Source organism: Cloeon dipterum, chromosome 3, assembly GCF_949628265.1.
Source record: "Cloeon dipterum chromosome 3, ieCloDipt1.1, whole genome shotgun sequence".
Classification (NCBI taxonomy): domain Eukaryota; kingdom Metazoa; phylum Arthropoda; class Insecta; order Ephemeroptera; family Baetidae; genus Cloeon; species Cloeon dipterum.
In genome coordinates this window covers 20777521-20799073 of record NC_088788.1, presented here as the reverse complement: position 1 = coordinate 20799073, position 21553 = coordinate 20777521, and the positions used below count along the sequence as shown (strand labels likewise).

The 21553-nt window shown below is 40.1% G+C and overlaps 2 protein-coding genes and 1 long non-coding RNA gene across 13 annotated transcripts in view; 2 read left to right on the top strand and 1 right to left on the bottom strand.

Annotated features, from left to right (window-relative positions):
* Mp (Multiplexin) overlaps nucleotides 1–15382 on the top strand; it is a 46121-nt gene extending 30739 nt beyond the window's left edge. For 2 of the 10 annotated variants that reach the window (XM_065485652.1, XM_065485655.1), the window contains 22 exons: nucleotides 8326–8422; nucleotides 8571–8608; nucleotides 8664–8759; nucleotides 8812–8967; nucleotides 10049–10246; nucleotides 10328–10357; nucleotides 10422–10595; nucleotides 10693–10765; nucleotides 10825–11003; nucleotides 11069–11140; nucleotides 11203–11247; nucleotides 11307–11378; nucleotides 11563–11673; nucleotides 11727–11859; nucleotides 11917–11985; nucleotides 12043–12158; nucleotides 12710–12802; nucleotides 12855–12986; nucleotides 13051–13065; nucleotides 13140–13334; nucleotides 13391–13506; nucleotides 14088–15382. In XM_065485652.1, the coding sequence (XP_065341724.1) occupies nucleotides 8326–8422; nucleotides 8571–8608; nucleotides 8664–8759; nucleotides 8812–8967; nucleotides 10049–10246; nucleotides 10328–10357; nucleotides 10422–10595; nucleotides 10693–10765; nucleotides 10825–11003; nucleotides 11069–11140; nucleotides 11203–11247; nucleotides 11307–11378; nucleotides 11563–11673; nucleotides 11727–11859; nucleotides 11917–11985; nucleotides 12043–12158; nucleotides 12710–12802; nucleotides 12855–12986; nucleotides 13051–13065; nucleotides 13140–13334; nucleotides 13391–13506; nucleotides 14088–14364 (2487 nt within the window). In that variant the 3' untranslated portion in view covers nucleotides 14365–15382. Of the gene's footprint in view, nucleotides 1–7015; nucleotides 7070–8325; nucleotides 8423–8537; nucleotides 8609–8663; nucleotides 8760–8811; nucleotides 8968–10048; nucleotides 10247–10327; nucleotides 10358–10421; nucleotides 10596–10692; nucleotides 10766–10824; nucleotides 11004–11068; nucleotides 11141–11202; nucleotides 11248–11306; nucleotides 11379–11562; nucleotides 11674–11726; nucleotides 11860–11916; nucleotides 11986–12042; nucleotides 12159–12709; nucleotides 12803–12854; nucleotides 12987–13050; nucleotides 13066–13139; nucleotides 13335–13390; nucleotides 13507–14087 lie in introns of all 10 variants that reach the window. The other 8 variants (XM_065485651.1, XM_065485654.1, XM_065485650.1 and 5 more) reach the window with 7 other exon arrangements.
* Nucleotides 15383–15702: 320 nt separating this feature from the next.
* On the top strand, nucleotides 15703–16883 carry LOC135939148 (esterase CG5412). Its single transcript, XM_065483365.1, has 5 exons — nucleotides 15703–15856; nucleotides 16010–16169; nucleotides 16244–16453; nucleotides 16510–16650; nucleotides 16710–16883. Exons 1-5 carry the CDS (start codon nucleotides 15827–15829, stop codon nucleotides 16844–16846), a joined length of 678 nt encoding a protein of 225 aa, XP_065339437.1. The 5' UTR covers nucleotides 15703–15826; the 3' UTR covers nucleotides 16847–16883.
* A 1476-nt stretch (nucleotides 16884–18359) lies between these two features.
* LOC135940391 (uncharacterized) lies at nucleotides 18360–19550 on the bottom strand. 2 transcript variants are annotated; one of them, XR_010574848.1, is made up of 4 exons: nucleotides 19412–19550; nucleotides 18940–19075; nucleotides 18687–18829; nucleotides 18360–18629 (listed from the first exon to the last, which is right to left on the bottom strand). It is a non-coding gene; the product is annotated as an uncharacterized LOC135940391 (long non-coding RNA). The 2 variants fall into 2 exon arrangements; XR_010574847.1 differs by having other exon boundaries at nucleotides 18360–18829.
* Nucleotides 19551–21553: the final 2003 nt, after the last annotated feature.

The following is a 21553-nucleotide window of genomic DNA, read 5'->3' as shown; positions in this document are numbered from 1 at the left end:
CAAATTACGCTTCTCTTGTATGAAAGTGCGATCAGTTTAAAGGCCGTCCTCTATTCGCGCAGGATAAAATAAATCTGCCCGCTCAAAGAGGCGCGCCGACGCCCAAATTACCGCAGGCCGTTCATTTCAATCTAAATTGTAATTCGTCCAGATGTATTATGCAGACTATCTTAATTTGAACAGAAATGGAGCAATTGTCTTTTGTTATAACACTGTTATATACTGCTCCTTTCAGGAGCATAATTAAGATTAAAAATTTGATACACAAAAAATCTTAGGATTCTATTTCATGGCCCGCAATATCATATTTCCTTCCAAATCTGGTGGAAAAAAGGGATTATAACCACAGACTTTAGTCTCTGAGACCTGCTGAATAAATCGGCTTTATTTTTATAAGTAAACAAAAAGCAGTGAAACTGATGGGTTAGACGCGACGGGACATCTACAATTTTGTACATACAGAAGAAGTACACACGCGAGCTGCAGCATTCCTTGATAGTACTTATTTACGGTGCCACCTGTTAACCGCAGTGTGTGCGCACACGATATGTGATCCTTTCACTGCTGCGAGGATAATCCTTGTCTTCTTGATCAATTTTGATATTTTTTATCCTCACGCGGCCGAAAATGTCGCCGCGAGACGAATCGTGAAGAGCCGCGGGCTGCATCATTTTTTATTTTCTTTTCAAACATTTTTCATCGTGGTTCTGCGGGGCAACTTGTTAATGTTAATCACGTACGTGTCAAATACTCAAACGTGAGTTCGCCGCCTTTTGGATTTGAAGAAAAGAAGACCGGCGGGTAATTAGTGCGAAGACTATAATTAGTGAGGACAGAGCTAGATTCCGCACCTGTCAAGGACCTGTGTCGTAAAATGCGCAGCGAGAGACACCTTTTTTCGAATCAAACGAGATTATATTATAGATTTTCACGGCCGAGCCGAGCAGAGAGGTTTCCAGCATCTTAATTATCGAGCGAAAGGATTGTGTGGCAAAGATGTCTCAATTGTTGCCGTTTTTATAAATTTGCGTTTAGAAGGGCCGTGTGGGTTTTGCCTATTTTATTCTCGATTTTCGCCAAGCTATGTGTCGTAAATTCGAGATTCCGATCGCTCCTCCGTTCAGGTAGTAGCTTTTTTCTTTGACAGCCGTGAATAATTCGCAAATCTCCAGTGGCTCCGATGGTTTCGCTTGAGAAATATTCACTTTTCCTTTTGCACTAACAGATCGCCTTATCTAGACAAGCGTTTTAGTTCTACTATTGAAAGCCTCAACATTTAATAACTTAAATATATGGAATGACATATAAGAAATAATAACCTTGGGATTTGCCTCGAGATTACTTACGATACCATACTGAGTAATAAGTACTTGAATTTTTAAAGAGCCACTATATTTTCTCTTAATCTTGTGACATTCCAAATTCAGTCTTTTTCTTTTTTCCCCAGTAATGGCAACGACTCGAAACTTTCTGGCTTCCCTAATTTAAGGGTTGCGTTCAGAAGGCCGAAGTTACACAAAAACGGTTCGACAAGTTTTGTACACCGAAAGCAGAAGTCCGATAAATCATGCACAAGGTCTAATGAACCAATGGATGGTGTATAGCTCATATTTTAAATTGGAGTTTTATTAATAACAATTAGTGTTGATCAGGTACTCCGAAGAAAAATCAAAGGTTTTTGACTCTATACAAACTTTTTAGAGATAACTATATCAAGAGTGCAAGAAGACTGTGAGCATTTGAAACCTCAACATTTCTAGAGAGGGTTTAAATGAGTTAAAAAACTATGGCAGGACAAGAGGCAGAAACTAATACGAGAGTAAATTGAAAAGTTGGACAGTGGTGAAATTGGCCTGGAGTCATTCTTGTACTCCGTTTCCAACATTATTGTATTGGCCGCGTGACAAGAAAAAGGCCGAAGAGTTCTAAAACTCCCAGAAAATGTAAGTGCATGAAGACATAAACTCTGCTTAGAATGAATCGGTACACTGATGCCCTGAAAAAAATTATATTTTAGGTATTTTAGTAAATAAAAGTAATACTCTTTGACTGCATAAATTGAGTTTTCGTTCTTATGAAAAAATATCATTGTCCGGCCTTGTGAAAAAATTTCAGTCTTCCACAGAGGTGAGCATTATTTCTTCGACCTTATGATTTCGGTGTAATAAAGTGTGAACCTTTCTGCATTCGGTCTTCTGAATTTACGGACTAGGAAACTTTCCCTAATTTAACTATTCCGCGAGATTTAGAAATAAGCCGAGGTTTAAGTTCGTAAAAATGCTCGTTTATTCCAAGCTGTAACCAACGGAGCTACAATCAAAACTGATTTAATCCGCAGCTGCATGGTGTGGCCAAATTTATTGTTACACAAACAGCAAGCAATGAAACAATCCTTTATACTCAGCAGAGAGCACTCTTACTGACCGGCTTAGGCACATCATGCATAATAAAGAATTAACTTCTGCGTGTGGTCCACATTTAAGGTCTGCTCTTCGCAGGTCCATTGGCTCGTTTGCATATACGCACGCGGCGCAGAAACTCAAGACTCAACGCGGGATTCGCGGGTTCCCCCCTCGCGGCATAATAAATGACCTGCATGCAGCAGTTTTCTCTTTCTTTGGGCAATTATTATTATTGCAGCACTCCATGTCGAGCATAACACGAGCGTGATTTACGAATTCATGAAGCTGCTGCCTTTTATTTGTTTTTAAATCGCACCACATGTATCAGCCTGCCAGACGAATGTTGGAAAGCACTCAAGAAAAAAAAACAACACATTGTGTTCGCCATCTGACGAGAGCGTTTTTGTTCATGCCTAATGAAGCATCCGCTCTAGCATTGTTTTTTACCTTTTATTTTTGCTCCGAATGAATGGGAAGAAGTGAACATATTAACTGGTTTATGCAAGCTCCGGCAATTTTAAATTTGATGCAAAGTGCTCTGGCGATAAAACATCTTGAAGTGCTCATTACGCGGTAAGATTTACATAATAAAATGTTCTCGCTGGATAACTTCTTCATGCTGAGAACGTAATGAGCGTTTGGCCGGAGCGGGTTATTGAAATATTCAATTAGCGCCACACGGCTCTTTGCAGACGCTGGAAAAACACTTGTTGCGCGCCCTGAACCGAGCCTAGTTTTCTGCCATTACCCGAATTACTCCGACAGGAAATTGCGTGTCTCCTACACAGACACACGTATTATTTAAAACTCAACTCTTTAAGTGCGCAGACGTTAGCAGTTGTTTGTCTTCGCAAAAATGTGCGCACGTGGTTTTGCGGGATGTAAATTTTTGCAAACAATGCAGAGTGCTTTGTGCGTTTATGGCGTTTGTGTAGATCACTTTGTGGTGCGATTGAATTCTCTTGTTAAAATGCTGTTTCTTGTTAGGTCTGCTGGAATCAAAGAAACGCCGTTCGCGTAGGCTGTTTTTAGATTCGAATCGGGCTCCAGCGACATACTGCGCAACGCGATAGCCAATTTCGTCTTGTTTTTCTGTAAAACCTTATTTTTCGCACAGAGCTGTTACAACTCGTCGAAGTGAAGAATAAAATACTTGTTTTTATTTTGGTCGCTCTGAATAAAATAGACGGCGCTGAAGAAATGAATTTGTGCCGCCCTCAGACCGGATAGGAAGAATTAGAGAAAATTGGCAGACAGACACAATCGCGAGAGAGACAAACAAAGTACGCCGCTCAAGAGGCGTAAGAGCAGACACCGAGAGCGATTTGTCTGTGCGGCGCATCCCCCCGAACAATGGCCCCGAGAGCGGATAATGGAGATGGAATTCCAGCTCATCTCGTTTTCATCATAATAACAGCTCTGGCGGAGACAGATTCGGAATCACCATCATTTTGGCATCCTCAATTGGCCGCAAGAATTATTTCCCCATTGGTGCTTCCAGCACGAGCCTGCTTATTTTCACTCCTTGTTCGCGCGGCAGCGGCGGCGAGCGTAATCGTTATTGTGTGTACGCGAGTACTTGGTGCTCACAATGTGTATAATTCCCGCCACGAATGAAATAGTACTCCAGCCGAACCGAGCGCTCCATTACTCTCCTTGTACAAAACGATTGCCGTGCCCCCGGCGTAACCACTAAAGGGGAAATAAAAGAACCAACATCTCGCGCGCCAGGTCATCCGACTGACTGAGATTTTCGCCTCGAGATGTTTCACTTTTCTCTCCGACACTGGGCTGTAAAATCGTTTCTATACGTGTCGGCCAATCCATTTTATTCCAGGAGAAATGCTTTGATAATAAATTAAGAGAATAATTGTGATATTCTACAAAGGAACTTTCTAGGAATTTAATGCGTGACACGAAACCTTTCTTCCGATTCGTGTCTGGAAGTAATTAATTACGGTGTATTTTTTAATATTGTATGAGTCAGTGATTGGTTGCGTTTTACACGTTATAACTCTAAAAACTACGGGCATTTTTTTTATTTTAAATCGGGTATTGTAATAAACTGAAATAAAAACGCTTTATGTAAATGAGTTTCAACATAGAAAACAACCCTCACATACTTCCAACCAGAATAGCGGCAGCATTCCAACTTTATTTTCGCAAATTAGCTCCCCTTTTACGTTCCATCCGTTTTATTGAAGCAGCTCTATGACAGGACTTCGAAAAAATGCCGTCCAAGATGGGAGCGACTGCGTTACAAAGATGATAATCTGATTGAGCGGATAATCAAGCCACAGTGGCTCTCGACTTAAGTGAATGGACGTGCTAATTAGGCTGAATTCGCGGCTTGAAACACAAGCCGGGCTGAATGGCGGCGTGGATGAAATGAAAATGCGCGTAGCCGGCTACGATTTCAATTTGCCAGCCCAATAGAAGGAGCTCCGACCCTACTAAAAATATACGCATTACGCGTCGTGGTCGTGATCCGTCAGCTGTTGGATGGTGCAGCAGCACTCACTCTCTCTGCGAGGGTAATACTGTCCAGCAGCAGCTATACTAGCTTGCTTGCGAGCGTCGGCGAAAAAATTTATTCATCCTCTGCTGCTCTGATTATCATCAGTCAGTCAGCCAGTCTTAGCGTTACTCAAAGCACAATTTTCAGCAGCTGCCCAACGTAAATTCGCTCAGGAAATGCCCGCCACTTTGCGATCGGCGTCGAAAATCTCAGCTTTTCGCCCTGAGGGAGATCTCGTGGGCGAGGTGAAATGAGAATGAAATGAAAAGATTTTCTCTTCTTCATGGGATCGCTTATAGGGGCAGAATATCAAAGGACGCGTGCCGATGAAGTTAAAGAGCTAAGATATTGAAAAAGCTGCTTGGAAAAGCTATGTGATTTACATTATCGTTTTGTTGTTTCAATGAATAGTTTATACATAACGGCAGTGGAATGCTGAATGTTTGAAAATGTTAATTTCCCGTTTGTTTTATCGGCCAGGCCCGCGTGTCTAATACGTATAAAGGGCGTGTTAGGGTCCGTCCGCGTGGGGCACCGAAAATAAATAACAAAATAGCGGGCACAATTTAATTTTTCACTTGCACCTTCTCCGATGTGTGATAACAGGCGCGCTGGAATAACAAATGACCGCCGGCTCAACTTCAGGTTCAAAGGCAAACAGAAGGGAAAAGGCTAGGAATCGCACCTCCCACGGCGCGGGACGCAATATTCCTTTTCTATTCGTCTCTCAGTCAGGCAGAGGAGAGAATAAGACGCTCAGGCTCGCTTCACTTCACGGTGGATGAACCCAAATTTATTAATTTAATTCCGGCGGCCAACCCCAAGACGAACCCTGCTTTCAGAATTCCGTCTTTTATATTTATTGTTTGTTTTTCTCCCTCCAATCCCCCCACAATGAATTTTTCATCCTTTTCAACCATCGCATTACGTTTCATCCGACCAGTTTTCTTCTACCAGACATTTACTGCCTCGTTTTTATTCGAGATGTAACAATTAAATCGTTACCATACTAAAGAGATGCGTCGCATTTGGAAGCGACACACGAATAAAAATAAAATTACGTGCGTCCGCGGCTACTGACAATAAAAAAGTGTCCTTACCAAATTCTTAAATTTATCACGATATACTGCGCACGATTTTAAATTTAAATTTTAAAATTCCATGAACTCATCAATCATGCGAAAGTGCGACGGCGTTCCTAAAAATTAGCATTCGCTATTTATAAATTCAGCGCCAAGATAAAAAATTGCCAAGGAAGCGAATCGGTGAACACGCGCGCAATAATTCACTTCGCACTCGTGAACTCATCTAGCATTTGGCGTGCCGTAAATCTCATTCAATTATGTTCTCATTATAAAAAATAATATTTCGCCCAAAAACCACCTGAGGCGTAAATTTGGAAAAGAGAAAAGCCAGTGCGGCCGATAAATCTTGGCTTCGAGGTGGATTAATAAAAGTATATGAATACATCTTCATAGATCATTTCCATACAAATCATCTGAGGCCGGCGGCAGCTACCTGTGCCTGCCCTTTTTCCGACCATAAAAATTGAAACTCGCGCGGCCAGTTCATTCACTCATTCGATGTCTCGCGTTTTATCTGCTTTTTCTGGCCCAATATTATCGACGAGACGCACAATTTATTTATGCAAATGACTGACGGGTTTCTGGGCGTGCCAAAGCTCGTGGTGAAACAAGGGGAGCGCGATTTAGCACCGATTCCTTACTTTCCTCTGAGTGTAAACCGAAAAGGCTGTCATCATTTCGTTATTGATCACCCCGATTTTTAGTTTTATTGATTGATGAACCCTTTGTTTGGTATAATTTCGTTTTATTTTACTCATTAATCATCATGCGTGCGGCTAAAATAATTCAACGTGAAAGATCACCAAGCCACGAAAGCTTACTTTAAGTCTAAAAATATTATAATGAAGATCCTTCAAAATTCACTAAAGAGAACTTGCATAAAACGTATATTTGAATTGAAGTTTGGTCTCGCATAACATAACTGTACTAACCGTTTCCCAACAAAGTTTGATTATTTTTTCCATTTTTAGTGTTTTACCTCATTTATTTTATGTTTTGTTCCTTTTCAGGGATTTGCGTCAGGGTCTGGCGATTTTGATGATTTAGACCGTGACCAAGACCTGGTGAGTCATCGCATTTATATTTTTTTCTGTTAATTTTCTCCGACAATCTTATTTGTTTCTTCCAGTCCTCCGTCTCCCTTTCATTAATTTTCAGCCATTGAGTCCACCCAGGAGATAAATCATGGTCGCCATTTAATCACACGCTCAGAAAATAAAACACGCCACACTCCCTCATTCTTTTGATGCCGAGGAGAAAGAAATTCTCTGTGAATGGAGCCAGCGACAGCTGCCTCTGTTTGTTTGACTCTTCAATAAATACATATTCTCTCTGTGTGTCCAGCCAAGGTGCTAAATAATTCCTCATTGTTGGTCGCCCACTACTTAAAATTTCCATTTTGTCTGTCGAAAATATTTTTCTCCTGCTCTTAACGTGCCAAGGATTTATGCGCCGAATCGCCGATGGCACTCATCTGCTGAAAATTAATTTCCATTTACGAGTGGGAGTTACTTTTCGCCAGAAGCAGAACCTTCTGAGAATGAACCGACGAATTTTCCGCTTGAGTTCTTAAACTGAATAATGAAAGACTGTTCACATTTTTTTATTAATTTACAACCTGTTATCATCCGCTCAACGCTTTCGTCGAAATTTGCAAAAATACAATTTCATGCAGAAATTTATCACTTTTTAATAAATGCCAAGTTAGAGAACAAAATTTGGCAACTATGATGTTTTATGGCATAAAGTTTAACCTGCTTTAATGGCTCATTGTCATCCTAACCAGCATAAAATGACAATGTGTCAGTCAGGAAGGCAATAAGTCCATTTCATCTAGGTGGTCTGTGGTGATCATGCTCATTTTTCACGGCCTCTGGCTGTCTGATCCGTCTCGTTTGTGAAATAAACGGAGACAACTGCGTTCATTCAAATCAATTTTCCCACGACCACCTCTGGTCAATTGACAATCAATCAATTGGGCATAAAGAGCGCTCGGTACACCGCCACCTTTGACTGGGTACAAATAAACTGGCAAGATTGACGGCTGATATAATAGGAAAAGCAGGCTACCGAGACTTTTTGTTTTGCAGGCTGACCCCAGGGTCACTGATTAGAAGGTGTGTCCGCGTGATGTCAGCCACCATACCCACGGCATTACTCACCGAGAGCGCAAGACCGTTCGCGATTTACGCGTGGTCTGTGGCGCCCACGCGCGTGCAAATTACCCTATCTCTAAAGCTGTCAACTCGATCGAGATTGCCGCAGTTGCTTTGATTTGTCGCCTTCGCCTTGGCTAACGCTCGGTTTGCTTTTTCTGCAGGAGAATTCTCCAGACGACTTTTTGACCGGAGATCCGTCAGACAGGGGCGACCTGGGCTCGGTGCCGCCCTTCCCACCGCCGCCACCTCGGATGCACCGTAAGTTTGCATGACTCGACTCTTTCGCTGATTTTACACGAGTAGTGACATTTATTTTTTTAATGTTTGATTTACGCGTCGCATTCTATTTATTTTGCTTTCATTTTCCTTTCAGTTTGGTGTAATAATACCTTTCTAAATTGTTCAGACGGCTTAAAAGGAGATAAAGGTGAAAAAGGAGAGCGGGTAATTCAGAGTTTTTAAAGTTTTCTGTGCGGAATGTTAAATTGGTTCCGATCAGGGTCCGCCAGGAGAGGTGTTGCGTGGCCCTCCAGGTCCGCCTGGAGAGCCAGGCTATGGAGGTAACGGAGGTGGCGATTTTCTCTCTGGAGAAGGAGTAAGTGGCTGACTGGGAAATGTTTGATCATGTTTTCTAATTTCTTATTCAGATTTCAAGAGGTCCGATCGGACCACCTGGTCCGCCAGGCACGTGCACATGTAACACGTCCATGATATTTGGACCTGACGGCCAGATACCTGATCTGATTCCTGGGCCACCTGGGATGCCAGGTAGAGACGGAAAAACAGGGCAGCCTGGCTTATCAGTAAGTAAAATTAATAATAAAAATACACTAATTTAATGCCAACAGCATAAAACTTATAATTATATCTAGGCTATTTTTTAATAATGACTTGAAAAAATAGCTAACCAAAACCAAATCACGAAACGAACATTTTTTAATCTATTCCTATAGTAAGAAAGTTTAATCAAAACATATATATAAATAAGTCAGTCATGTCTGGTAAAATAGTTATAAAACCTGAAAAAAAGCTGATCGTTAGGTTCAAATAGAGCTGGCACCATGAAGTGTTAGTTAAAATTGAGTATGTTTGGATAATGCAAGATAAAATTAAACTAGCTGAATCGTTCTCAGCCTGAAAGATTTCGCTACTCCTCAAATTTAACCTTAAAAATTGATACTTATAAAAATAAATAGAAATTTAGTCAGGTTATTTTAACTAAAAAATCGGCTACCGCTGTTATTAGATCAGAGAATCGATCACACATCACATCAGTGCACACTTAACACCTTTTGATCCCGTTCTGTTTCACTTGTGAATTATGTCAGAGCGGGAAAGGTAATGTTTGGAAGTGCAGTAATGTGTTATGTGATCGAACTGACAGCCATACGGTGGTATAAACCTTCTTTTAAGAGTATATATTTACATATATAATTTCTGGACCGATAAGTGTCAACATAAATTTATGTATATATTACTTAATAAAAAAAACAATATCGCGTTTCTAAAAGAATCAGGACCAGCCACTCAGAACAGTAGCGCTTGCTATATTTTACCCTGCTATCAGCGGCCTAGCTCAGAGAATACTTTATATTTTAACCTGGAATGAGCCAGATTTTTGCGTTATTCTCACTTTGATTACTTCATCACACATAAATTTTTTACCTTCTGTGTTACAGAAAAATACTTTAATTTTCTTCCAGATCATGATTGTTTTATTTATTTACTACGAAAAGTTCATATTATCAGCCTTATTTAAATGAAAAAGATATATTTTTAAACCAACTCTCTCTACATTAACTGTTTTGTCCTCTCTATGGTTCTGCTAAAATTTAGCTGTGCAACTTTCAGATTAATCAATTAATTAATTTTTTACTTATCCAGGGTCTGCCGGGTCCTACTGGTGAACGTGGTGCTCCAGGCCAGAGGGGCGAAAAGGGGGATCGAGGTGATGGCGGTCCTCAGGGATTGGAAGGCCAGCCAGGTCAAAAGGGTGAGCCTGGTCGGGATGGCACTCCGGGCCTGCAAGGTCTGCCTGGCCCTCCCGGATCCCCAGGCAATTCGGATTACACAAATTATGACGTAAGCAGTTTAAATCCTCTTAGATGCACGCATCTGCTCGGCTGATTGTACTAACTTTGAAAATTTCTGCTGCTAACACAGCCTGGGTGGAGGCCGCGGGGCAATCTCAAGGTTCTTTTTTGCACTCATATCTGAAGCATGTATCAAAACTAATCTCACTCTTCCGCAACGCCAGGACTCGCTTCTTGGCGGCTCAGGGTTCAGTCAGGGCATGGGACGCCCTGGTAGCCCGGGGCCAAAAGGGGAGAAAGGTGATGGAGGGCCTCACGGACCAAGGGGTGAGAGAGGTGTGCCTGGAAACAAAGGGGACCGCGGGGAGGCCGGCACGAGAGGGCAGAAGGGCGATAAGGTGCTTGACTAAAAACATTCTCTTCTACTAACATTCTTTTCAATAGACCCAATATTGTTTTGCATCGATATTTAATTAATTTTAAACTGTCTTGCAGGGTCATCAAGGAAGCATTGGTTACCAAGGGTTCAAAGGTGAGCGAGGTGAGCCTGGAATTGATGGAATGCCAGGTAAAATTTTGCTAAAAAGTCATATATTGTTAGTATAAAATATTTTATTTTTAAAATAGGCATGCCAGGAGAAAATGGCCTGCCTGGCGGAAAGGGAGATAAGGGAGACATGGGCCCAATGGGACCTCCTGGCCCTCCAGCTATAAACGCAGCCAGTCTCATTGCGGGAGACAACTTGCTCAGCACCGAGAAAGGGGATAAAGGAGACAAAGGGGATTCAGGCTATCCTGGAGTTGATGTAAGTGCTATCTAGGAATACACCTTTTGAGAAAGTCCTTGTGCTCATTTTCATAACTGGTTTAGGGCAAGGATGGTTATCCTGGGGCGAAAGGTGAGCCTGGAGAACTGGTTTCAATTGACGGCAAGTCTTTGAAGGTAATTATTGTCTTCAAATGAAATTAAATTTGAAAATCAAACACTTTTTGACCAACTATTAGGGAGATAGAGGTGAAAGAGGAAAGAGAGGAAAACGTGGAGAGCCTGTAAGAGAGAAATTAATGAGAATATTTGTCTGATGACTAATGTTTCTTTTACCCTTCAGGGACCACCTGGGCCTCCTGGCCCCCCAGGACCAGTAGGACCGCGAGGGGACTTTGGTCTTCCAGGATGGGGTGTATGTATTTTTAAATTTTTGCCTTTGATTGTCAATCAAGTACAGTATTTTAAAGTGTAAATTACTGAATTTACCTTCAAATTATCATGCTATCACACTTTTTGGAGAGTGATGTGGTAAGGAATCAGTCTAGATTATGTGAAATAGAGCAAAAAGAGTTAATTTAACTCGCAATCTTTTGCAGGTGAAAGGAGATAAAGGTGATTCTGGTTCAAAGGGGGAGCCTGGTGAAGGCGAAGGTTTGCTACCGAAGGGGCTACATTATGTGCCAGTTCCTGGACCACCAGGGCCTCCTGTGAGCCAAGGGTCTACATTTTTACTCTCAAACCTATAATGTTTTAACTATAGGGCCCACCTGGTCCTCCAGGAATATCAATCCAGGGCGAAAAAGGAGATGCTGGACCACCTGGAGAACCAGGTTTCCACTCATACAGGCCTCCTAGTCCTGTCTACGGAGATCCTACCCTCACTGGGAAACATGGTAATTTCATAATTTCTCATGAGAAATATTAAAATAGGCTTTGAATTGAATTGGCAGGCAGTGCAAGAGGAAGTCTTGAGGAGCTCCGATACATTAAACAAATGAAGGACATGAAAGATGGACTTGGTAAGATTATACTTATTAAATTTCTAAACAATATGCAATCTTGATTTTGATTTGCAGCTCCTATGATTCATCATTCTGGTCATCAACACCACCACGAGGCGCCACCCCCACCGCCTCAAGTCAAGATTGTTCCCGGGGCAGTCACATTCCAAAATGCAGAGACCATGATCAAAGTAAATAAGCTCACATTTTGCTACTAAATTTAATTCATAGCATAATAATGGTGTGTTTGTGTTTATTAATTTTATTTATTTACTTTTTGTACCTCTGCTCAGCACATCCCGTGGGCTATATGAGCTCATTGGGTCCCATTATCACAACGCTGAGCGGATAACATGAGGCCCAAGTGGCCGCAGATGTACTTTGGCCCAATGTGGCTGGCTATAACTTTTTACCTCCCTCCACAGACGTCTTTGATTGAAATATTTGTCGGCGCTGCCCAGCCCGTTGAGCATTTTGAGTCACTTAACTGACCACCTTCTGCCATCTTTGACATAGGGCAACCAGTATTAGATCCCCGAACTGCTCAAATATTTAGCTTTCATTGCTTTTACACTTCCGAGAATGCCTTAACAATAATAATGTGAGCCAACAGGCTGGTTATATTTTATCTCAATTGCAAAGATAGTTTGTCAATTCATATATTTTATAATGTTATAAATCGATTATTTGTGTGTGGGAGAAAGTAATGTTATGGAATTGTATATATATTGATGAATTTCAGATGTCCTCTGCTTCACCTGTGGGCACAATCACTTTCCTTCTCGACGAGGAGGCTCTTCTAGTCAGGGTCAAAAGTGGCTGGCAGTATATAGCTGTGAGTAAAATTGATTTTGTAAATAAGAAATGCTAATCCCATGACTGAGAAGCTTGGGAATTTGGTGTCTGTTGACGCTACTGTACCGCCAGAGGTCATGACCACCACTGAGCCTACGATTGTGCCACCATTTAAGCCTCAGTTGAAGGTTTCCAACCAACTCAAAACTGTTGACGGCCCTCATGTGAGTTCCATTGTTCTTAAATGTCAGTCTTCTTTAACTCAAAACAAAATTTCATGCTATTCAGTGGACTCCTAGGATGGTAACTAAATATTTGGACCACTATTACCCTTTAATTTGGAAATTTAATTTTGAATCACATGAATTAATTTTCAGTTGAGAATAGCAGCCCTGAATGAGCCAACTTCAGGAAACATGCATGGTGTCAGAGGCGCCGATTACAATTGCTACAGGCAGGCACGGAGGGCAAACCTCCGAGGTACCTTCAGGGCATTTTTGGCCTCTAGGGTCCAGGATTTGGACTCCATTGTGCGCTCCTCGGACAGGGATTTGCCAGTCCTAAATATCAAGGCATGATTTATTTCATATTATAATGCATTCCTTTGATTGCAAACTTGTGATTTTAGGGAGATGTCTTGTTCAACTCTTGGAATGAGCTGTTTAACGGCGACGGTGCCCTCTTCCTCGGCCAGTCCAGAATTTACAGCTTCAGTGGCAGGAATATCCTTACAGATCAGACCTGGTAATTTCCAATTTAATAACCCTTCACACTTTGATTTATTTTAACTTTTTAATCAAGAAATCAAGATAACTACGAAACTAATATGGATATTTATTGCTTGAAAGTGTTATTAAAATCAAAAGACAAAAAATGGAAAGTTTGATTGCTGATGCTATCATTAGGTACAAATCTGTATGGTGCTGCATGATTATTTTAGTTTAAAATTGAATTTGGGAGAAAAAATCTTTAGTATTGTGCACTTAGCTGCTGATTGAGAAATTTTATGTGCTGATTAATAGGTGGATCTGAGTTATGCTTATCACCTCTTGTGTCCCCTAAACCCCTCAGGGTCAGCTTAAAATTGAGGTGACATGTAGACCCACCCAATATGTATTTCGTGCATCAGTTAATATAGCTTTAAAATTTTAACTTTTTCTGAGGTGAGGAAATGAATTTGAGCATTTTTTAAATACTATTTAATACACGCCTTTTGTAATTCGATTATTTCATTTGTAGACACAAAATTTGACTTTTGCTCTTTTGTGATTCTGATAACTCTTCTCTTTGGTTGTTGTTAAAAATTATATATTTCTTTTACTCAGGCCGCTGAAAGCCATCTGGCATGGGTCGCAACTGCTGGGCGAGCGGGCGGTGGACACATACTGCGAGGCGTGGCACTCAGAGTCGATGGACAAGCTTGGCCTGGGCTCGTCACTGCTCAAAGGTCGGCTGCTGGGCCAGGAGCGGTTCACTTGCGACCAGAAGCTGATTGTGTTGTGCGTGGAGGCTACCAGCATAGCTCGCAGCAGACGCAGCATTCCCGAGGACAAGATTCTCAGCGAGTCGGATTACAATGCGCTCATCAGTGGCGTCAACTGAATTGTTCTCTCTGCTCTATCTCTATATCTGTATCGCGTTCATCCGTCCTCGCTGAAAACTAATTTATTATATATCATTCAGACACGCGCGCAAAAACCATCATTCACATTCTCCTCAGCTTGTAATTAAATGTAATACTCATCTGGTCACGACTTCTCAAGCTCTCTACTCTTATGTTAATATTAAAATGCGTGCAATAATATTTAAAACCAACTCTTTGCAACTATATTGAGTGCTTTTGAGTTACCAACAGCAAAATTCAATAATTATTGCATATGCCCTCATGGTTTGATCAAATGTTAATTGTCCTAGTGTTCATATGATAACGTGTAGTACTTTGTAATTTTTACTGACACCATTCTATTTATTAAATCCTTTTTTAGCATTCAGCTCATTTCCTTATCACTGTATTAATCATTGTTTTCACCGTTTTCACATTCCAAACTTACTGCTTTGATGCAGTAAAATAAGTGCATGTGTGTATGTTAACTGATTCAAGTTATAAAATTTGGAAAAATGATGACAAGTTTTGTAAGATTGAGGCTTTATTCTGTTCAATTACCAGATATGAATTTTATATAATCAATGTAACAAATTAACATCTAAGTTAGCAAACTAATTAAAGCAGTGCTGTCTGGACTATTGATAATTTGTGTAATTTGTGATTGTCGAAACGTATATAGGAACAATGCCAATTTTTGCATTGACTCATTTGATGTATGCTTGTGAAATTAACAAAATAATACAATATAAATATAAAAATGCTATTGAAGATTTTTCTGTCCGTCAGGCATAAGGTAGATAATTCCCTCGTCTGTAACTTTTAACTTACTATGTATAATGGTATTGAAAGTTAAATCATGTAAGAACAAAAAATGGAAAGAAATGATAAAATTATGTATCAATTGATATCACAACAGGTACCGCGCAGGCTATAATAAAATTATGTTGTGTATACTGAAAACCTCAAAACTAGCTGTAAATTTATGTGTAAATAATAAAAATGTTGTAAACATAATTAGGCATTTTTATAAATAAAAAACGACAGTTCCCTGCATGCGTGCAACAATTTTTATAAAAATTACAAATAAAATAAATAATACATTTTAAAATTTCAGAGTTTGAAACTTTAAAAATTCAACGATTGTCTTTATTTAAATTTCAAAACTTTTTTTAGAAAGGAAGTAGTGGACTAAGTAAAATTGAAGTTATCGATCTTTTGACTGAAAACTGAAAAAGCGCCTGTTCTGTCTGCCGCGTTTGGCATTCGCTCTCATTGGCCTCCCCTAAATCCACTATCCCCTCTTCTCTCACAACTGACAACAGCTGTTAGAAGGATGGAAGGATGTTTTCAAAACAACACCAGAAGCAAAACTAACAGAAACTTCTTCTTTTCCACTTGAATTATAAAACATTTTGTTAGATATTAGAATCGTTTAAGCATAAATATTTCATATTTAAAATGACCAGCACCGACTTAAAGACGCTCAGGGTAAGTGTTAAATTCAAGATATTTTCCCAATGAGCATTTTTCCTTTACATATATGTACTTCAAATAATTAGAGAGTCTCTCCACGTCCATAGTCTATGTGTTTGCGGTCACTTTTGCTTGTTATAACATAATTTCCACTCTTTCTCTCCTCAGGTACTATGCATACATGGGTACAGACAAAATGCAGAGGCGTTTAAAGGCAAAATTGGCTCTTTTAGGAAGATATTCAAGAACAAAAACGTCGAGTTTGTTTTTCTCAACGCTCCCCATGAAGTTCCTCCTATCGATACAGATGGGCAAAACGTGACTGAAGGTTCGTATTTTTATTTTAACTAAAAATCACAAAAAAGTGTAAAAATCGAAATATATTTATGTATATGTTCCCAGAGATTCCAGACCAGAGGGGATGGTGGTTTTGCTCGGAGGACAAGAAGTTCAGTGGGAAAACGTTCTGTGAGAAAGGTTTTGGATTTGAGGAGAGTCTCAATTTGGTTGAAGAAACTTTTAAGACCCAGGGACCATTTGATGGTGTGCTAGGGTTTTCTCAGGGTGCAACTCTTACTGCATTACTTGCTGCTCATTCCCAAAGTAACCCAAGTAGGTTCGATGTCTGTTCATTTAAAGACTGTTTTGACTGAAGTTGACTTCCGCAGATTCATCGATAAAATTCAGGTTTGCTATTTTGGTTGCTGGTTTCAAGTCACGATGCGAAGCTCATGCTATCTATTACAAGCAGAAAATTACACACCCTACTCTTCAAGTCATGGGCGAGACTGACAATGTAATACCAAGAGGTAAACTTGCGTGCTGATAACTATAAGTTTATACCAAAACTAATCTGGTTTTGTTCTAGAAATGAGTGAAGAGCTTGCTGAGTGCTTTGAAAATCCAACTGTTCTTCAGCATTCTGGTGGGCATTACGTTCCAGCTACTGGTCAGCAGAAACCGGTTTATATCGAGTTTGTAAAAAAATTTTACAATGATGATTAAATTTGATATACTTTTCAAATAAGATGCAATTTTTTAAATATTTAGGTTCTGATATTTGCGACCTAAAATATATGCATCAAGCAATTTTAGCACATATATGACACACAGAAATTATTTAAAACTGCGTATCCTTTGAGGCCCACATTTAAAAAGGGGTGTTAGAGTGAAAAATATGCTAAGCTGGATTAGCCGACGAGCAGCTAACCATCTCTTCATTTGCATAATATCCACTTCAAAGCTCTAGCGGCAACTCTCCATTTAAAAGAGTCAGGTGCAGTCTATATTGTGATTCTGCAATTAGGGAGCGACCATTGTACCCCCCATATTAAGGATAATATTTTGCACCTGACTTTTAACAAAAGGATTCAAACTTTGGGCCTATACTCACACTACAGACACAAATTTAAACCATTGCAACACTACACCAAAAGAGAAAAAGGAAATAAGTTAAATTTACCTCTGCTTGGATGATGATGAGGTAGCGCTTCCATTTTTTAACTTGCCATTGTGCCCTTCTGCAATGCAGTAGGGACTGCCCCAAAATTTAGAATGCATTATCAATCACTATTCAAATAAAAAATAGGGGAAAATCATTAACATCAAAATAGTTTTTTCTTTCCATCAATCTATGCAAAGTTCATGGATTACAACATAGAGCAAGAAACAGTCAAATCTTTAAAGGGGGTCAAATCGGATCATAAAACTGGGCATTGTGTTTATTTCTGTATGGAATTGAAAGACAAAGCAGGAAAGAGGTGATCACTCAGGAGAGTGGACGTCGTTGTACGTTTTAATAGCGTAGTTTGGGGTAAGAGCACTGAAGATCGGTCTTAGTAACTGACAATGACTATAGTGGAATATCGAGATTTTGATTTAAAAGCTTGTATAAATGCCCGTTGGAAACACTTAAATCGGTTTGTCACAGCCAAAAATGTTAATCGGTAAACAACTTTTGTCATAATTAATAAAATTTTAAGTGGTTTAATCTTGCTAAATAAATATGTCTAGAAGTTTAATGAACAGAATAAAATTAATGGAGTGGTTATTGCATCACATTTTGTAATGTTATTATTACAGGATTTAAAGTAACAATTGAATATGGTATTTATAGCTGTGCTACTTGGTTTTCAACAATCTCGAAAAAGCTCATTATTTTAGAGGTGATTAAATATGAATCACCCAGGCCATCAGTCACAATGTAACACTTGCCATGAACTTGCAACTTCGGATCAACTTTTTTCATCGGCAGCCGCAACCCTTTCGCCATAGGGGGCGTCGATCTTCATTTGCATACAGTAATTGGAACGGGCTCTGCGGCGGCGACGCGGAGAAGACTAATTACACTCGTCATCAACCCTTCACTTTGGCTCATCAATTTTTGGCCCAGACCAGGAAGTGTGAATAAAATTCGACAAGCTTTTGTCATGCTAATCCCAGAAGCCAATTTTGTGAGGTTTCTTTCAGGGAAAAATCTCTTGATTTGGACGGATTCCTGGTCTCGGGCGGGCGTGCTTGTAAATCATGCAAATAATTAAGATAGATGCGCCGTGAATATAGCGAGAGAGTGCATTTCGTCCGTTTATTAATGTCCGTCGTAAATGTTAATTGTCTAATTTAGCTGGTTTAATGGGCGCGCGTGTGTGTTTGCGCTGCTGCACGAGAACGTACATCTCCGCCCGGCGCGTAATTGAATTGATTTCAGTTTGGCAGCGAAATCTCATTTGCATGCAGACGAAAGTGCTGTCCATTTGTTTGCCACCCGCTTTGATCGCTTCCAGCTCTGCTGCAAATGGGAGGCGCGTTAAATTTTAACTACCTCGTCGCCAACACGTCCGATTACATGCATACACACACGTAAATGACTCTGCCAGTCTCAGATTTCCAGTCTGCGCGCGTATGTCTAGTCTACCGCCGGCCGAAACTCGATACACGTACGGACACATTTTAGATGCAGTCAACAATGGCTTTTGATGGCGTATTCCACTAAAACAGTTGTAACGGAATAATTAATTGAGCATTAATCGTGCAACCCCTTGGCCGGTTTGTCAGCAAGTAGTGGCGTTTTAAATAATTATTTGCAACTGTCCACTCACTGGTATTGGATTCCGCTTTTGTTGAATTGGACGGGCACGTTAACTGACGTAATTCTGTCCAACTGCTGGCAAATGAAGTCTCTTTTTGTCGTTCCTTTTAATTGTTTATTTGTTCCGGAATGAACCTCGCTTTGAACTGAAATAAATTAAATCTTTTGTATACTACGGATATGGGCGCGCGTGCATGCATATCAAGCCATTAAATGTCGGTGTCTATTCATGTCTAATGAATCAGTTTTCTGATTCATACTACTTATAATAACTTTAATATGAAATTAAATTCAATGAAAAGTATATAAATTATTTTAAAAACAGGTTTTGTAAAAGATAAAATTTTTACCCTCTGATGTAATTTTCAAAAAACCTTTCAATTTTGTTAAGTATCAAGAAGTGTAATTTCACTCTGAAGAAGAAGTTGGATATGCAGCCAAAGTCGTAATTCGGAATTAGCGTGAGAACGTGCAATATTTACTCTCGGCGCGACTGGCAAAGGGTTGCGCTCAATTAGGAGATGCGAGCCATTAGCGAGAGAGTGAGCAACAAAGTGGCGTTTCGCCTGCTGCGAACGCATAATAACATCGCACATTACCGAGTTGATGTCAGTCAGCGAAACGCACGTAATCTCAATCTCTCCACGCGCTTGCAAACATTATTTTGACGAGCGGCAAATCAGCGGCGTGCATACACACACAACAAGTCGATGTGTTACTCGTTGACGCTGATTGTAAGTAAGGGCAATGATAATCAGCAGGCAGTGAACGCGGTTATTAAATTAACTGCGTACGCTCGACGGCTCAGTGGCGCCGTTTCCTTTGATTAAATGGCCCTCAGCAAGAGACAGATAATGTTTCCGCCCGAAGAAAGGGTTAAACATCAAAAGCGCGCGCGTCAATAGACAGCTTCTTGGGGCGCTTGATGAGTTTCGAGTCGCGTGCCAAGCACGTCGTGTCAAGGGGGCTTCTTTATTGCCAATTCCTACGGGTGCCGTTCCAATTTTTTTACACCTCTCATCGTTAAGCGTACAACTATTCATTTTGTATGGGCAAACTGTTAGCAGCCAAGAGCAGGGTGTTACGATTTCCTTTATTAACTTCTTCCAACAAGCCTGCTCAATGCGTATATAAATTTATACAATTTTGCCCATTTTGCGTAATTTGACTCTTTAGCAGGCCCATCGGATAATGTGTAAGAATACTCTCAAAGAATGAATAATTAGAATATAAAATTTTCAATTGAGTTTAGGTAGCAAGAGCAAAAAATGTATAGCATCAAATTTTCCGATGGTTCCCGTTTTCCACTGATAACTGGGAACAAAGTTAAAAATTAGTTAATTATAACAATTCCTCTTATGCCGTTAATTATTTTGTTTCCACCTTAAGGACAGTTAAAATTTTAACAGAAAATCAATATAAATTGAAAGTTTGTGGATTTCCACTTTCCAATATAATTATAATTAAAACTAGAAGAAATAAAGTAGGCAGATTACTGTGCCATCAAGCAGGTCAATGCCTGTGATGTTTTGTTCTCTTCCACATCCCACACAGCCCCTGCCTGCTCTTGCTTATCTACCAGCCCAGAAAATACGCATCAAGCTTGGCATCTCCTCTATCTCCTAAAAATGAGAAGTGATGGGCGAAACTGGTTGATTCTCTTCGCATTTTCAGTTAGGACCTGAGTTAAATTATACATCGACGGAAAGCCGAGAGAACGAGCTTTAATGCGGTTTGTTTCATATTTCTTTGCCATTTTTAGTTTACGTAAAGCCGTTTTTTCCGGTTCACTGAGCCTAGAATTCGGTAAGCCGACCACAAAAATAGATAGCTTGTACCTTTTTTCATCAAATTCTATCTGATACATGTCCAAATAGACGGATTTTTTGGCTGGAATGAGTGAAAAGATCGAAGTGCAGCGGCAACGTAGTGTGCGCGTGTTATTAAAGATTGAATTCCACTGCAATAATTAGTAAATCATTTTATGGCAAATAATGGACTGACATGTTCTTGATTTGGTGATATCTGACGCAAAAAATTACAAGCATTCCATATTTTAATCAGATTGCTGTGTTGAAGCCGCGTTGAAGCATTTTATGACCCGAATTTTTTGAGTTTATTTTATTTTGGTTTGAAGATTTCATTTTGCATGATTGCGATTGTATTTAGTCTTGTGTATTATTTGTTATAAAAATAAACCAATTTCTTCAAAATTCAGGTTATCTTGGTCTTTATCCCTCTCATTTAATTAACTGTGGTCATAACTCAGTAAGATCCTTATACTTTTTGTGACTCTCAATAGGAATAAAAGTTTTCCTGAACGCGTTAACACGTATCGCTGGCGTGCTGGCTTCTTTTCAATCTCACAATAAAAGCGAGAGCAAGAGCAGTGAACAACGAGCAAGATTACAAGTTTATTTTGCCCTGCGGTGCTTTCGCTTTCGATCATTTGTCACAAAGCCGCGTGACATTCAATTGGCGTAATGGTCGGAATTGTAAATGTCAAGTCGTATACTCTGGCCAGGCGCCGCGCATCAATAAAGAGTGTGCTTTCTCATCCATCATCCCCTCATGCAGAAATATGGAAAAGCCAGCAGACATACGTCCGACCCCCGCGATCGCCC